Source organism: Streptopelia decaocto (assembly GCF_964273445.1).
Source record: "Streptopelia decaocto genome assembly, chromosome: 7".
Lineage (NCBI taxonomy): Eukaryota > Metazoa > Chordata > Aves > Columbiformes > Columbidae > Streptopelia > Streptopelia decaocto.
The window spans coordinates 49601290-49617926 of record NC_138661.1 but is presented as its reverse complement, the minus strand read 5'-3'; the positions used below and the strand labels follow the sequence as shown (position 1 = coordinate 49617926).

The 16637-nt window shown below is 44.8% G+C and overlaps 1 protein-coding gene across 4 annotated transcripts in view; it reads right to left on the bottom strand.

Annotated features, from left to right (window-relative positions):
• Window positions 1-16637, bottom strand: part of LOC309442146 (USP6 N-terminal-like protein) — an 84330-nt gene that overhangs the window by 22939 nt on the left and 44754 nt on the right. For 3 of the 4 annotated variants that reach the window (XR_014184552.1, XM_082057714.1, XM_082057716.1), the window contains exons 2-6: window positions 16277-16564; window positions 9331-9404; window positions 8712-8797; window positions 7826-7865; window positions 7013-7093 (exon numbers count right to left, since the gene is read on the bottom strand). Coding sequence is in view for 3 of the 4 variants with exons in the window: in XM_082057714.1 (XP_081913840.1) it covers window positions 7013-7093; window positions 7826-7865; window positions 8712-8797; window positions 9331-9396 (273 nt within the window). In the remaining variant the exon portion in view is untranslated. The remainder of the gene's footprint in view (window positions 1-7012; window positions 7094-7825; window positions 7866-8711; window positions 8798-9330; window positions 9405-16276; window positions 16565-16637) is intronic. The other variant, XM_082057715.1, reaches the window with a different exon arrangement.

Below are 16637 nucleotides of genomic sequence, written 5' to 3'. Positions count from 1 at the left end.
ATAGGATGAGAGGAAATGGCCTCAAGTTGTGCCAGGGGCGGTTTAGATCTGATATTAGGAAAAAATTCTTCACAGAGAGGGTGGTGAAGCAGTGGAACAGGCTGCCCAGGGAAGTGGTTGAGTCATCACCCCTGGAGGTATTTAAAAGGCATTTAGGTGAGGTTCTTAGGGACATGGTTTAGTGCTAGAGTTAGGTTATGGTTGGACTCAATGACCTTGAGGGTCTCTTCCAACCGAAATGATTCTATGAGGCAATTTCAGTATTTCTACTGACACAGAAAGTGTCAGTGTAATGTATCCTGATACTGTAAGTGTAATAGACATTCAACATTCAAAACCCATTCTCAGCACCTGACAAATGCTTGCTCTGCCCCAGGTGTTGCTTAGCACCAGTTCTGAAGGTACAAAGCATAGCCAGGACCATACCCTACAGAAATCCTTTGCAAGATCCTGCTCTCCTCTCTGTACATACCAAATAAGAGATGCCCCCTAAAAAGCGTCTCATGACCAAGACGCGCTCAAGGAAGGCCACGATTCTATTCAACAGCATCCCACATTTTAAGTGGGACATCACTACATCACCATCTGCACACCCAAAGGAGACACTCCTGCTTGTCCAAGCTCAAATGAGAAGGTCTTTCTGAAGGACAGCAAAACGTTATGCCATGCTGGACAGCTTCAACTCCATGGCTGAAAGACGAACGAGACAAACATGATTCCCATTCCCTGAGAGACATTAGATCAGGATGAGAGAAGTGCAATGCATCAAGAGACAAAAAGAGATGGGGCTAGAAGAACCATGTCCCCAAAGTCGTATTGGTAAGTTGCCCATGAAAGCCTGGCTCTCACAAACACTTGTGACTTCATGAAGTGAAAGTTGAGATGAAATCAAGAAACTGAAGTATGTGCCAACTCAGATAAAACAACCAATTCAGAAAAAAATATTTATTTCCAACAGATTAGGAGAAACTGACTGACAGCTGCCAAGGCAGAAGATGACGCTCAACTCCATGGAAGAAAATAATTTTGGTTTGAATTCCCAGAGCTGGTACTGTTGTACTTTAATGAGTGTAATGCTCACTGGCATTTACCTCTAGTATCTCTAATGGTTTTATCCACATGAGAGTGTGGCAGGAGCAGGGGAGTTAAAAAACATTCTGAGATGGAACTGAACTGAAATACCTCCCTGTTATTTATCCAAGGGTTTTCCGCCTCCCACCACCTCCAGACATGAAAGTGATAAAACCTCAGAACTGTGAGTCACACAGAGGAAAAATGAGCAACTTTGTTGTGAAACTTGAAGGAAAACAGGGAAGTTATCATTAAAAGTAGCACTTATGCTGAGATGAACTGATGCAGGGAGGGCAGCAGGTGATGGCAACTCCTGCTCCATAAAGAAACCACCCTCAAGGTCACCATCTTCTGTCTCTTATAAACCACCCAGCCCATACAGATGGCAAGAGAGTACCTAGACTATGCCCCATGCAGACTGACATACAGACCAATGCACTGCACAAAGAGCAAACATCATCCCATTATCCCATTTCATAAATGGAGATGCTAGTGGTTAAAGCGATGGCTCAAAGTGCTGTGTAGAAAGGCCATGTTAGAGCCAAGGACTTAACACACAGCATTTAAAACTTGCTCTGGGTTTTGCCATTGGATCATCTTTCCTGTCTAGGCTTTAACACACAAAGCTCGTGGCACAAAGGTCATCGTCACTCTATTTCCACCTCTCCCCTTCCCATATTCTCTTTCCAGTAGATGGGATGGAGAAGACTACGGAAGTACAGACCTGAACTCCATCGTCCTCCATCAGATATCTCCTTTGAGAAGCACACAACCAAATGTTGCCAGGTCTTTAATTTGAGGGCTAAAGTCACTGCCTTTAAACACAGGACATATTTTTGCAATAGTTAAGACACTGAAGTTAAAAAGGGTTTGGGGGAGGCAGGTTGTTTTTTTAAAGCAGAATATAACATTTCAGCCCACTTTCATATTTTGGAGCCTATTGCTGTTAGCTACTCAGCAATGTGCATGGTCCACTATGAACAGATTGCAGGACTAATACCCAAATTTTGGGTATACGTGGCAATTTCACTTTCAAGCCTCTCCATATACCCACTATACGTCTCCAAAACTCTGAAGTGAGGGGAAGCCCCTCTTCATCAGTTTCTTTAGGCCTCAAAGAGTGATCCTTCTGGAGAGGAAGGACTCCTTTACTTCCTCCACCAGTAACGTGCCAGGGGAGCTGAGCTGTGAAAATCTTTACCTGGAGTGGTGAGTGAAGCCTCCACCACCAGCACTCTGGAGAAGAGGACTTATTTTTTGCACCACAAAGGCAGCTGATTGATGATATGGCAGGAGACCTGATAGCCTGAACTTTGCTGTGGATGGTTTTCTTTCCATATGGATAATGGTTGCTTCCAACTCAGCTGTTGTCCCTGCAGCTGTATCTTTGGCTATGCTGGATGGGGTGCCAGCAGGTCTAAGAGGGCTTCAACAGCAAAGTAGAGGCAAATTTAAATCTTAAAGCTGATGTGTCATGGGTGGGCATTTACATTTATTACCAGGGCTACCTTTGAGGGAGAGGAAATTTCTACTTGCCTTTCCAAAATGGCAAAAACCAGCAGCAGAAGTCACCCTGCAGCTCCTAGGGAACCTCCCTTTCTTTGCCATGGCATTTGTCATCAGGAGACCTGACTTCAGCTGACCCTGCCATGACAAACACCTGCTGGCTCTCCCCAGCATTAACAGATTATTCGCTCTTGGGGGTCTGTGTTAGTCCGATGTCAGAGCCTCGATTCTTTCTAAACCGCTTTGCTGACATGCATGGGATTAAGCACCCTGCACTCCCATGATCTTAGCAGAAACAAGGCTACTGCCTTGCACAAAGACAGGCTTTGCCTAAACAACAGACATCTCTAGCCGAAGACATACCTCTCTAAAGGTCTCATCCCACAAAGCCAGCAGCAAGAAGCAGCTTGCAAATGACGCAGAGGTTATATGCTCTTCCTAGGACAGATACCTCTAGCTGAAATGTATTTATTTCAGGGCTATGATGAATAAATTATCCCGCTATTGACATGCACGCAGCATAGCCTCTTTTTTCTCTGAAAAACTGTGCTACCTTAACTCTGTATATTCTTACATGGCAACAACCATTTCCTAACCTTCCCAAGCAGAGTCAGGTTGGAATTTAAACTCAGGTTTAAAACAGCAGTGAAGAGGAGACAGAGCACCTGGAACTCCATGAATTACACACTTTAGCACTTCTTTGCAGGTTTCATGCACCTTAATGCTGCAAAATAGTGTGGTACTTGCATGGACTCCTTTATTTTTGCAACCTTTCCCTTGTGGAAGTATAGCCAGGAAAAAGCACCATTTCATCAGTCTAACCCCATCCATGCTAGGAATTGTGCTGATGTCACTTTTTGTTGATGTTGCTACTGAAGTTAAATCAGATTGCTATTAAATGTGTCTGGAATAGAGATGGAGCCTGATCTGATGCAGTGATGAGCACAAGAAACCCCAGGGCATCACTTTAATTAAGATAATACTATTTGTTGGTCATCCTGAAACAGGTTATGCCAAGAATTATTTTAGACGTAGTGAGGCCATGCTGGGCTAGGTGTAAGACACCCTCCTCTTTAGGGTTTTTTTTACAGCTTTATTTCCTATAATCTATGACAGCCACAACACCCAGATTGCAACCAACAGCACAGAGGGATGCACACTGGCAGCAGGTGGGGGAACGGAAAACAAAACCTGCCACTCTCTGGCCATGGCTCATGGTGGGGGTCTGAAAAAGCTGCTTTCTCACTTGCTGACAGGTGTTTGCTTTGAGGTAGTGCCCTGGGCAGGTAACACAACCTCCCTCCTCCTACTGGCATTTCGCAACATAGAAGCTGAGACAACAACCTAAGCCCCGATCAAGTACTAAGATGCTGTAAAACACGACAGCCTGCTTGATAAGCCAAGAGTCACTTCTTCAAGCACTCGAGAAGGTCAGCTATCTGTCAGCTCCAGCACATGAACTAGGATTTGAAAAGCTGGCCCTAAAGTACAGAAAGTCCTAGCTTGGAAAATAAGATGGCTTTCTACATCACTAGAGCAGACACAAAGTCAGGGCAGCTTCTCTGTGAAACCGCCTGGGGTTCCTGCAACAAGATTTTTTTTTTCCCCTCCAATGAAGCACAGTCTCTCAAAATGAACATCAAAGGAAAGGCTCTTGTCTTCAGTAAAAAGATTTGTTGTTTTGATTTGTTTGTTTTTTTCTTTTTTTTTTGTTTCAAAGATGGCATCATCGCCTTTATTAAAATAACACAGAGCTGCTGTCTTGTGACACTCAGACTTCCATCACGTCAGCAACGTGCCAAAAACCAACTTGAAGGAAACATGCAATGCAGGTGTGACAGTCTGAGTGCTCAAAGAAGGAACAAAACCAAGCCAATCCACTTTAGAAAAATCAGATCACGGACTTTTCAACATTTACTTTAGCTAGAAAAAACCCATAACCATCTGAAGGGCATGACTGTGATCCCAGAATAAGGTCTTTGAAACGTCATGTCTGAGCTGCATCCAGCTGTGGCAGCAGGAATCTCCAGGCAGCTTCCATGCTCCCGACACAAGAGCACAGGGTTTCATATCCAGCAGAAGGACACAACCTAATTTTATTATTTTTAAAGCACTTTTTTTTATGCCTCTCAGGGTCTTTGCACTTAATGCACAGACCATCCTGACTGCACTTGCACTGGTGCAAGGCTGCAGGGTGTTAGGCTGAATGGGACTGAAACCAAAGCCACTCGCCAGGGTCACCAGACTACTTCTTCCATGCTTGGGGCCAAGCACTGCTTCTCCATTTGCTGAGAGGGGGGACAACCTTTTCCCTTCCCCACGCACAAGGCACATCTGTGCCAAAGAGTCATCAGCCACTTACGGGCTGCTATAAATAACATCATTTATTCCATTGCAAGAGCTCTGTGATTTTCTGATCCAAACATCCTCAAAACCTGCTTGCCAGTCCAGCCCCTCGCCATCCAGCAGACCTGAGCAATGTCAGTTGCAGCATGCTTAACACACCCACTAATTATCAGGGTAAATCCAAAAGACACACAGCAATCACTACCGCTCCAAACCTCCCTCACCCTTGATCCTGTCTGTGCCCACCGGCTAACCCAGGGAAGTCAAGGTGTGCTAAAAACACTCACTGTTACCCATCCCAGATGTCCTACAGGACCTGAAGGAATTCCTTGCACTCTGCTGGAATTTGCTCTTTTACCCACAAGGCCACTAACCTCCCTTTTTGCCCATGGAGCAGCATCAATGAACAAAATAGAATCACCCTGAAGAAAACAGAAAGATTACAAAACCCAAGTCCATCGCTACCCCATCCCTGATATAAGGAAGATTTGTTTGTTTCTTTGTTTTAATGAAGGACAAAACTACACCTGGTCTTTGGCTGGGTGAACCTGATATCACTCTGGATGGCTTGGCGAAGGCAATGCTCTGCTCCATGTCCCCCCTGCGGCTATGCAGTTATCCTCTGCACAACCTTTAAACCAAGCTCAACTTTCTCACAAGGACTCTCAGCAGGAGCTAGAAGAAATACAGCCGAACACCCCACCCCTCCTGTCAAACAAGAAGACTGCAGAGGCCAAGGTGACAAGCAGAGCAAATCAGGTATGATGCTCCTCTCCTTACCCAGCAAGGGTCCTGTCATTAGGCTCAAGGGTTTTTTGTTTCAAGAGATTTATAATACAAACAAACTACAAATATTATTTGTTAAAAACAACTCAGTTTTACAGTGGCATTTGGTGTAGATTTTATTTTGAACATCAAAGCCCAGACACAAGGTTGGTGTCCCCACCTAAGGGGCTTCTCACAGGCACAGCTATCAGTAAAACAGAGAATCTAGGTGACATCCTAGACAAATAATTGTCCCTTCAGGAAGAATTATGAGGAATATCAGCTGTATTGCATCAGTCACATCTCCCATGCCATTCCCAGGTGGTGGTTAGACAGAAGTGACCTGTGGCACTCCCTGTTCTCACACCACAGACCCAGCTGGCCACACAAACATCTCTGCTGTGCTCCTGCAGGGAGCAGGGAAGCAGAAGTGCAAATGCACCAGCAGCATTTAGGAAACCATTTTAAAATTACGCTAGTCAGAATAGGACTTTTCTCTCAACTGGTAACCCAACAACTTCAAGGAAAGATTTAAAATATTAAAGGCTAACAGGTAGAATTAGGCGATATTTTCCAGTGACATCTGGTTTCTCTATGTCCTGGTATTGTTAAAAACAAGTATCTCTTTTAGTGAATTTATCTGTCAGCTAAAGCTTTCATATTAGCTGCACTTTCCTGGAGAACCAGATATATGTTTTGGTAAACATAGCAATGGAACACGAGGTTATTGATAAGCATGGATGGACATCTCGCAAGAGGGGCAATGAGAAACAGGTGACCAAGAAACTGACGAAATGAGTATAAAATCCCATTCATGTGAATACTTCATCTGAAAGTGGGAGATCAAGAGGATCTTGTCCCTTTTGCTTATGGCCGACATTAGGAGAGGACCTTGCGAGTCATCCCTGCGAACTGAGGCCTAGTGAGAGACTGAATCCAGCTCTGGTTGGCTGCAGAGTCCAATCCAGGACTTTGGTTGCCGGCTCTGCAGTTGCTGGGACTTTCAAGATTGGTTTTGTATATTTTGTATTATTTTCTCTATTCTTATTAGTACCATCAGTAAAACATTTTTAATTTTTCCAACTCTCTTCTCTCTGTCCTTCTTTCCCTCCCGATCACCTGTCCTTAGTATGAAGAGGGAAAAGGGAGGGGCTGAAGTGGGAAGAGGGGGGAGAGGGGTTTAACAATACATCTGACACGGTTTTATTGTCACCCCGCCATCAAAGCCCTCGACACTCTATCAACTTTTTAAAAAAGCCTGATTCACTGGAAGGATGCACCATTCCCATCTTTCTGGACACATGCTCTTTCTCTTCCTCCTTACCTTGTCACTGTTTCTGTATTTGCCCCATTTCTTCAGCATCTTTAGCCACTTATCCACACGTTCGATTTCCTGCTGTTTTTGCTGGTGCAGGTGGGAAGAAGACAAGATTAATTTAAGAAAAAAAGCCCCAGAAGATACCTCCTCAAAACACAAAATTTCATTCCCCTTAGGTTTAATCTATGCAAAGACCTTGCATCGAGGACAGGAAGAACCCACAGGTGCTTGCAGGAACTGCTACCTTCAACTCATGGCAATTAGAGCAGCACTGGTAAAAATGATGAGGCACACAGGCTTATCATAGCGACAGCATTTCCAAGAGGAGTATTCCTTGACAACAAAAATCTTTGCAGGCTCACCTAGCCTCAAATTGTATCATTGTATCAGATCAGCAGAAACAAGATGATATTTAGTTCCACATCGATCAGGATCGTAACAGAGGACATGCTTCCAGTTCAGGGGAGATGAGGATGGAGATGACAGTTACCTACAACCTCCACTGCTTTCCCTACATGTGCAATCTTTTTTTCAAGCCACAGATGCTGAGCACTGTGCCAAAGCAGAGAGAAAAGCCCAAAATTGCTTTAAAAGACACAATTTCAGTGCAGCAGAGGACATGCCTGACCGAGCAAAATAAAAGCTCCAACAGCCAGGCATTGTGCAGAGTTCCCACCTCTGCACAAGCAGCAGTGACCAGTTGGCACTGGCTGCCTGCTTTGCTCTTGCTTGCACATTCTTTTACTTAAAAACCGTCCCCTCCCCAGCCAGTGTGATAAGGGTCCGATCCCCATGATGACGAAGCTAGCAAACTCTCACCTTCTCTTCCAAGGCTGTCCGGGTCGGCAGCTCCTGCTCGCTGGAAAAGCAAGGGGTCACCAGTTACTCTATGGGCAAGAAAGGGTGCAGAGGACTGCAGGGTGTTGAAGCCTGGGGAACACCTCAAGCACCTCAGGAGATACAGCTTGTGCACTTTATGCCTTTCCTACAGCTGCCCTCGATGAGGCTGACACAGAAGAAACACCAGCCAAATCTCCACCACGCTACAGGAGCTGCTGGGGGTAATCAAGCACTGGACATTGCTGAAAACTGTGGGCATAAAGCTCCTCTTCAATACACATATGATCAGCAATTATAAGAGGGGATGGGGGAGACTTCTGGACAGCAATTGCTTCAGACTCCTCTCCTGCACACAGAACACCTAATATTATAACTTTTGGTTTGGATAAGGAATAAAAACAGTTATTTTAAGCATTCTACCCAGGCACAAGGTGTGCATCTAATTCATCTGCACCTCACTTAGGATGGGCATTTCCTAAGGGAACAGAGAACGATCACATATCTTGTCTCATTTCTTCCTACACCTCCATGAATCATCAGGCGCAAATGCAAGAGCCTCTCCCCCTGTGACACATCACAGGCCTCCACACAGCACAGAAGCACCAGAATGCACCTTCTGACAACAGATTTGTGATGGGAAACCATTTCTGAGCCTTGCCTTGCAGCAGATTCAAAGCATCAGTATTCAAACAAGTGTGGTTGAGGAAGGAGTCATATCTAGTCTTTCCTCCTGCATTTGGGATTGATCAAGCCAAGCCATGGAATTGCTTATAGGAAAGATGCTGGATCTGTCATGCTTTGTGCTGATGGATGGCCTGCACAGACACATGGGTCACAGAAAACAGGAGAGGACAAGAGGACTTACTGCAGGAATCCAAACCGGTCTGTAACTTTATACAGCGTGAAATCGGCATCTTCCCACGGGTCAATCTGAGCTCCTTCCTGCCTGCCCTGAAAGCAGAAAGGACACCTGTGAGCCGGCCTCAGCAACAGGAATGCCCCAATGCTCACATCCCACCCTCAGTGCCCACATCCATCCCTCCCCACATGCTAGAAGGTAAAGAGCCAGGAGACTAAAACTTGCTCTAAAAAGACAAATATAATGCAAGCAAGAAAAAAATGCACAAGTTCAGCATATCCAGTGTCCCTGGTGTGCCTCTGCTACAGACTGGGAAGGGCTGTACATCAGAGAAACAAGTGTTGTTGCGCATAAGCCATCCTGGTATTAAGGGAGCACTGTAGAGCAGGGCCTTTCAGTATCTTGTGCTGAGCATACACAGGATCTGCAAGTAAAACTCTCGGAATGTGGCAAGAGAAGATGTGCAGGCAGAAGCAGGTAGGAAGAGGTGACACAAAGCCTGATAGCATGAGGGTTACTGGGACATTGCCTGCAGGGGGTCAAAAGTTCTTATTCAAAGCATTCCTAATCAATTAAATAGCTTCAGCCTTCGTCAGCATGTCAGGGAGAAGCACAAGGTTGGTACCTTCTCATACTTGGAAACAATCTCTGCTTTTTCCTGGGCTATTAAAGACTCTATATCTTTCTTCATGTCAGAAGCTGTAAGAAAAAAAAATGAAGGAAGGAAAAAGACATAAGTTAATGTGTACTCAGCACAGGAAATACTTTAGAAAAGTGCTAACAGAAAAAAAAACCTTTGCTGACAATTTTAGCTTCCAGTTGTATCCCATAGCTAAAATTAGGCTGAGGTTTAAAAGCCCGTGTACAAAGAGTGCACAGAGCTTGCCTATACACAGCAAGACTGCCAGCTCCCCGCTCTCTGCACAAGGACACAACTGAATTTGAGCAAGAGGGAGTCTTGTCTGTTGGAAGACAATGTGGCGTGCCTCTGTTCTTAAGCACACATGAGCCTGTATGAAAGACATCGTGCTTTTAAACTGAGATATGCAAACCAGCCACAGAGCCTTTGCATTGCACAGGTTGTGTGCCAGCTGAGTGCTGCACAGCATAGTCTTTGTATGGATGACAGCAAACCACCACACTCTTGCCCTCTGCAGTGGATGTGAAGCCATGATATGCTCTGTAGGGGGGACATCTGAAGGCAGATTTATGATCAAAGAAGAAAGTAAAAGGAGTTTTTGCCTACTGAAGTGTGCACACAACAAGCAAACAAGTGGCCTCTAGATGATTACCTTCTGTACACACCCCCAGAAGAAAAATAACACAGCAGCAAGATGACCACAGAGTCTCCACCTACTCCGAGATGGACCAGTCTTGGTCCAAACAAGACTCAGTCTAGTTCCCCAAGGTCTGTGTCTCCTGCTTGGCTTCATCCCATACATGTATGTACAAGCAAGGTACCCACATGTATGTACGAGCAAGGTACCCACATCAAATGCAACGTCAGGGTTGTCTTGTACAAGCTCAAAGGAGCATCCTCCCTGCCAAGCCATTACTAGTTTCTTGCTGTTCACCAAAAGAAAAGGTTGATATAACACACTGAGGTGAAAATTCAGGCAGGCAAAATCCCCAGGAAACCACAGTCACGTACTTGAAAGCCTCCCACAAGAAATCACAAAATTTTGAAAAGCCTTTTGAATATAAAAAAAGAGCAGGTTGACTCCTGTATTGCATCTGAAGTTTGAAAGTAAATGCTGCATTGCTGTGTTCTGGTCCTTTCCCAAAGCACTGGTGACCACCTCCTTGGAGAGGAGAGAAGCATTGCTATCCACAGATAAAACACTGTGCAAGAGCTGCTCAAGAACAAGTTTATCCCAAGCTGCCACTGCAGCTCTCTAATGGACACCAGGAGCCATCCTGACCCCTCCCTTCCAGAGGAACCTGAAGAGTTCTTGCTGTAGGATATACTACTCCTGCTTCTCGCTGAAGTTGCATGAGCGACTAGGGAGCCAGCTGTGGCAGCACTTGGCACTGGATGAGCCAGAGCAGGCAAAGGTGTAGCACTTGGGATGGGGGTGGAAAAAAGAGAAATAGGGAAAAAAAAGGGGGGAAGAGGGGAAATAAAAGAAAACCATAAAATAACACAGTAGGGGAGATATGGTGAGCAAAAGCACTCTCCAAGGCTCAGCACACTTCTCTGCACCTTCAGATGTCCATAGACGATTATTTGTCACATCTTACCAACTCCTTAATGCAACCTGCTCATTGCCACCATGTCTTTCAGGCAGATATGGAGATGGTCAGGAGATCCATCTTTCCCTAACTCTCCTTTTTGAAAGCAGCCATCACTCCCGGTTCCCAGCAGTGTGACAGAAGTATTGAACCACATGCAATAATCAGGGCTACCAGGGCAGCTCTCCTGCAATACACTATCAGCCAACAGCACAGGCATTTCACTGCTTCTATACAGACACTGGAAAAAAAGCAAACTCTTCAAATTCACAGCAGGAACGGGTGTGTCTTCCCCAGCTATGGACTCCACAATCAAAACAGAGCAAGTATGAATGAATTTTGCTCAATGCATGTCAATTGCCAACTTATTTTTCAAAGTAGCAATGTCTGAGTAACTGTCTCATGGTGTCATCTAATATATCTGCATCTTCTTCTTGCATCTTTCTTCTGCAAAGTTTAACTCAACGGCAGATTCACTCCCCCACTTACAACATTGATTTTTGCTTGTTATGGGGCCAAAGAATTCAAATGAGATCCCCTACGTGCTGCTAAAATAAAAATATCTTGCAAATTGGAGGGAAAAAGTAAGATATATGTCAAATTAAATGGGCAGTTTTTCAAGACATTTATGAAGTGGAAGTTATTCTGACCATCTCAGACCACACTCTGTAACAGAATAACCAGAGGAAGAGTGACTTGCTAACATGGGAGGGTTTACACAGCAGAAGACAGCAGCAAGACCACATACATATTTGGCATCCTCCTCTGCAAAAACCTCTCTGCAGCCAGAAACATCAGACTGGTGCAAAGGAGCCAGTTTTGCATCTCATGCCTGATATATGCACATTTGTCTTCTCTTTCTACTATAACAGCAAAGAAGTCCAAATTTAGGAGAAAATTTGAAAGCAGAGAAAATGGTTTACGGCAGTGGGAAGGATAGAGGTGGCAAGCAGCTGCACCGGCCTCAGTGCCTGACTGCAATACTGCTGCTTTTAGGAGTACAAAAGGCAATGCTGAGCTCAACTAGGTGGTTTTCGAAGTACTCTGAAGAGGTAATAGAATATAGCTTGGGTCTGTAACAGTCTATGTTGAATATAGATATTTTTATTATTTAATTCTGCACATACTTGAACTCAAGAGTAGTTTGACACCATAAAGTTATAGCATTTACTTGAGGGAAATGATACCTTATGTATATGAAAACTACTAAGACAGTTATTTTCTAAAGAGTTTGATGAAACTCATCATTCTGCCTCGATATAAATAGCCTACCTGTAAACAGGCACAGCCTGAACCTGCTATGCTTCTCCATATACCTGACTGAAGACTTCTTTTATTAATACACCATTCAAGTGACTTTCTCTAGTCTGCCACCCAATTTTCTCCTGCGAGCTCTGTCTTTTCCCAGCAAACAGGTTTTTTTTCCCATGACAAACCTACAAGGTGAAGGAGCTATGAACAGGAATGGTAAGAAAATGTGAACAATGTGACAAATTTACTAGGAGCAAACGGAAAGCCTCAAGCCATTCAAACTTAGATATAACTGGGAAACAAAGTTACCAACTGGTTCCTTATAAAAATTATTAGTTGAAAAACCCCACAATCTGTCACTTCACACTAAAACTTGCAGCTTCCAGTTTACAATTTAAGGAAGTAAAAATTAATCCCAGCAACAGTAAGCCTAAAGCTGCTTAACGAAAATGCACGTTACTGCCTACCCGCTTTGAACACTATCTAGCCATTAGCAAACCTGAAATAAAATATCCAAATTTTGGCTGAGAACAACGTTCCTGAAATTAATTCATCAACTAGGATCTCAAGTATTGGCAGTGGAAAGAAGGCACCTGCATGAAAAATCCAAGACTTGGTGCAAAACTTGTTATCCATAAATCTGATTTCTTCTTATAGCCCTCCCGCAAAAGCCCCATATTTTTCCAAGCTCCCACTGCTCTGCGTGGGGTGGTACCTGCCAGGACCAGCCTGGCTGGGAACATGGGGGCCTTTGGTCACCAGTCACTCAGTTTGTGTGTTTCAACTCTGCATGCTGCCCAGCAGAGGAACTGAGACAATGCCTCCTGCTTATAGACGTTTTAGTAATCACACTGCCTGGCTCACTCCCTCTGTGGCAGTACCTGCAGAAGACACAGATGCTGCCACCTCTTTCCAAAGAGGTCACTTGCCAAGGCCACATCGGGAGTCCTCTTCTCACCACCAAGTCCTCCTCTCCCCACTGCTCAGTTTACAGGAAATAATGTCAAACATCATTTAAACTCCACTAGGATGCAAGACCTGTACAAAGAATTTAATCTACCAAAAATACAAATGGATGTGGTCTAAGGACTGAAGCTGACACAAAGACTCAGCTGATAGACCTTACAGAGGGTTGCAGGTGGCTGCACATCAGCACGTTTTGAGATGTCCCCCCAGAAATTCACTGCAACTGTGATTCCAGATCTGAGTCCTCTGACCCATCCTTGCAAAGCAATTTTGCTGTTGGGACCTTGTCTAGAAACCAGTTTCCCAGCTGTGATGATGCTATCAAGCAATCGACCTGAGTCAAAGTTGCTGGATTTTTAGTCTCTTCAAGCCCTTTCTGCCTCCTTACAAGGAAAGTACAAAAGTTTTATATGCTTTTATACAGGTTTTACACAGATTTTATACTGTCAGGCTGCACCAGCATCAGGCTGTATTGCTCAGCTTCACCATTTTGCTGCAAGGTGAACTGTAGATACAGTGTCATTAGGCAGAAGGGCTTTAAAAACGAAAATAGCAGTAAACTCTCCTCTTTTCAGGAAGTACAGCATAGCATCATGTTCTCAAACTTGGGCTGGATTTGGGGATATTCTGGAACCCAACTTTTAAATATTTTATACTGTAGAAAAGAATCTACTCAAGCCACTTGAGATTACAGACTATATGTTTTGGGGTTTTCTGTGTTCCTGTTGCATCCACCTGTTAGAGCAAATTAAAGGCAAACATGATTACACAGAATCACACAGAACAGTTGGTGCTGGAAGGGACCTCCAAAGATCATCTAGTCCAATCCACCTGCCAAAGTAGGTTCATCTAGAGTAGACTGCACAGGAATATGTCCAGGCAGGTTTTGAATCTCTCCAGCGAAGGAAACTCCACAACCCCCCTGGGCAGCCTGTTCCAGTGCTGTCCTTAAACTCTTTTTGGTGGTGCCCAAAGACAAGATGATGCAGGCATACAGCCAAATACAGCTAAGTTACAAAATCTTAACAGTTACCTCCCCCAAGCACAGTCATCTCAATCGCCTGCATTTCTCCTCAGCATGCTCCATCTCAAGGGCAAAACTTGTAAAATTTGCATTTTTGTTTCAGTAACCTCTCACAGCATTGTATGCTTCTCCTGTCTAGCTGCACCCAGGCCAGTGGAAACATACATGATTTTTTCTTTTTTCCGCATGATATTGCAAGCAGCAGACCATTGAAAAAGGAGAAATTAATTTAGGCAAAGGTGTGTTGGAGTCCTGAATATGCCCAATTAACTACTAATAGAGACTGCTGCTATGAGAAACGATTAAAAAAAAGGCAAATTTTGACACACCATACTTAAACACCATGCTGGCCTGTGTTAGACTGAAACTACTGCTGTGGAATAAAGTTAAAAAGGTACATACATACTACAACCACATCCACCACTGCTGAAACTCAACAAATTGCTGTTCCTGTTTCAAGTTCTATTTTAAAAGTGAATTTGAACACAGCATTTTATATCTTTAGCTGTCTATGGTATAAGCCTGCAATTTTTCCTTTACGGGAACAGGCCTAAAGGAAATGCTTATCTATACAATTGGAAATGTTTATACATCATCTGCTAAGAGGTGAGACCCTCGCACAACACACACCTGCAGTTTGCACCACTTTCCAGCAAAGTACTGCTCTCTTTTGTAAAGCTACTACTAGTTGTAACAGTGATTCATGTGCTTGCATGCCATGGAATAAAACCGGCCACATGAAGTGGTGCAACAGTTTGCTTACAAAGCGGCTAAATGAAACAGGGATCTAGACATGCTTTGGACCATGCAGGCTACCGGCTTGCAGCAAACTCCCCATCCTGGTTGCCTGGTATAATTTGGGGGACACAGCTGTTTCAGCTGTTGGGAGTGATGGGAACTGTCCAGAGAGGCTCTTCTCCCATGCACTTAAAGCCTTTCAAAAGCAAAGCCACGGGGTTACACCACTGCACATACCCACCAGGCACAGCTTTGGGTCTGCATCGCCATGGCCCAAGGAAACCTCAAAGCCTCCCAAGACATCCAGAAGGAGCTGTGGGCTTGTTGCAGACAGGTGCTAGTTCACAGGGCTACGTGCTTGGGAGGTGGCAAGCCACAGGAGGAAGTGAAGGCCACCTGCTGCTGGCTGTAGGCAGACCTTCTGCTTCAAGAGACCTGGCTTGCCACACGGAAGTCAAACTGCTCCTGACATCCTGCTACAAGACCAAACACCATCCCCACCTCCAGCATCACAGCTGCCACAGTATTTTTTACCAAAAATGCAAATTTCAATCCCAAAATGGACAACACACTCCATGTGCTTGCATCAAGGACTTCTGCTGAGCCTCATCTGCAGCTCCTCTCCCATTAACAAACACAAACGGCAAATGCCCTGGACAGGCACCAGCTTCTAAATAACATGTCACCAGATCACATATCACCAACCTTAGCCCAAATCCGGTACTCACTTACAACCCTGCAACCGAAAAGGAAATCAGACTTGCACTCACAAAGTGAGTTGTGACTTCAGGAATGAAATTACTATCAAGCAGGATGAACCAAGATACAGGGGAAGCTGTTTGTGTGTTTATTTCCTTGACTACAACAAAAACTCAAGAGCACACAAGCAAGCTTTTATTGTTTCTTAAAGCATAAGTAGTACTAAACCAGCCTAACTGCAAGAAGGTTTATGTTTTAACTGTCTCAGGGTCTTTGAAAATCAGTGCCCTTACATCACTTTATATGAGTCACAGATGTGTTACATAAAATTCAAACAAACTCCTATCCCAGTAAACTTGCATTGTATCCAAAACTGTGCTGGATGCTGCACTGGATAAAAACATACTCACCTCCCTCAGCAGAGGCACTAGGAACACCCAAGTGAGAACCTCCACTGCAACTTGCTTTGAAGCCACAGGCAATATCCCAAGAAGCCAGAGCATCCAGCACCATTGCAGATGAGATCCTACTCATTTATTAGCACATGTACCCACAGGACACGACAACTCTTGGGGTGACTCTCACCTGCTCTGAAGCCAGTCTGTGAGTTTGGAGAAGGGAGTGTGGAAATGCAACCTGGCTTCAAGGAACACGCCCTTACCTGAGCCTGCTATCAGGTGCCGAGATGCATCAGTTCAGCTGGAGTTGTCCTCTCCCCTGTGGGCATCTACCTGGCAGGAGCTGGTTGTCTCTGCTGCAGGGTGGTGAGGACACCCAGTTGCTGCAGCCCACTGGTCAGAAGTCCTTTGGCCTCACTTGCACTGCCCCAGCTCAGTGTGGCAGCCCTCCCCTCCGCTCCTCTGGCACCTGAGAGCTCACTACGAGTGGGTGGGAGAAAAAGCAAGGCAGAAGGCAATCTGTATGCGGGTTCACTCTTCCCCAGTGCTCACTGCAAAGGAAACAAGAAGGTGGTAAGTTTTCCAGTCCTGGTATGGCAGAGGCACTGTCCTTTACCAGTGCAG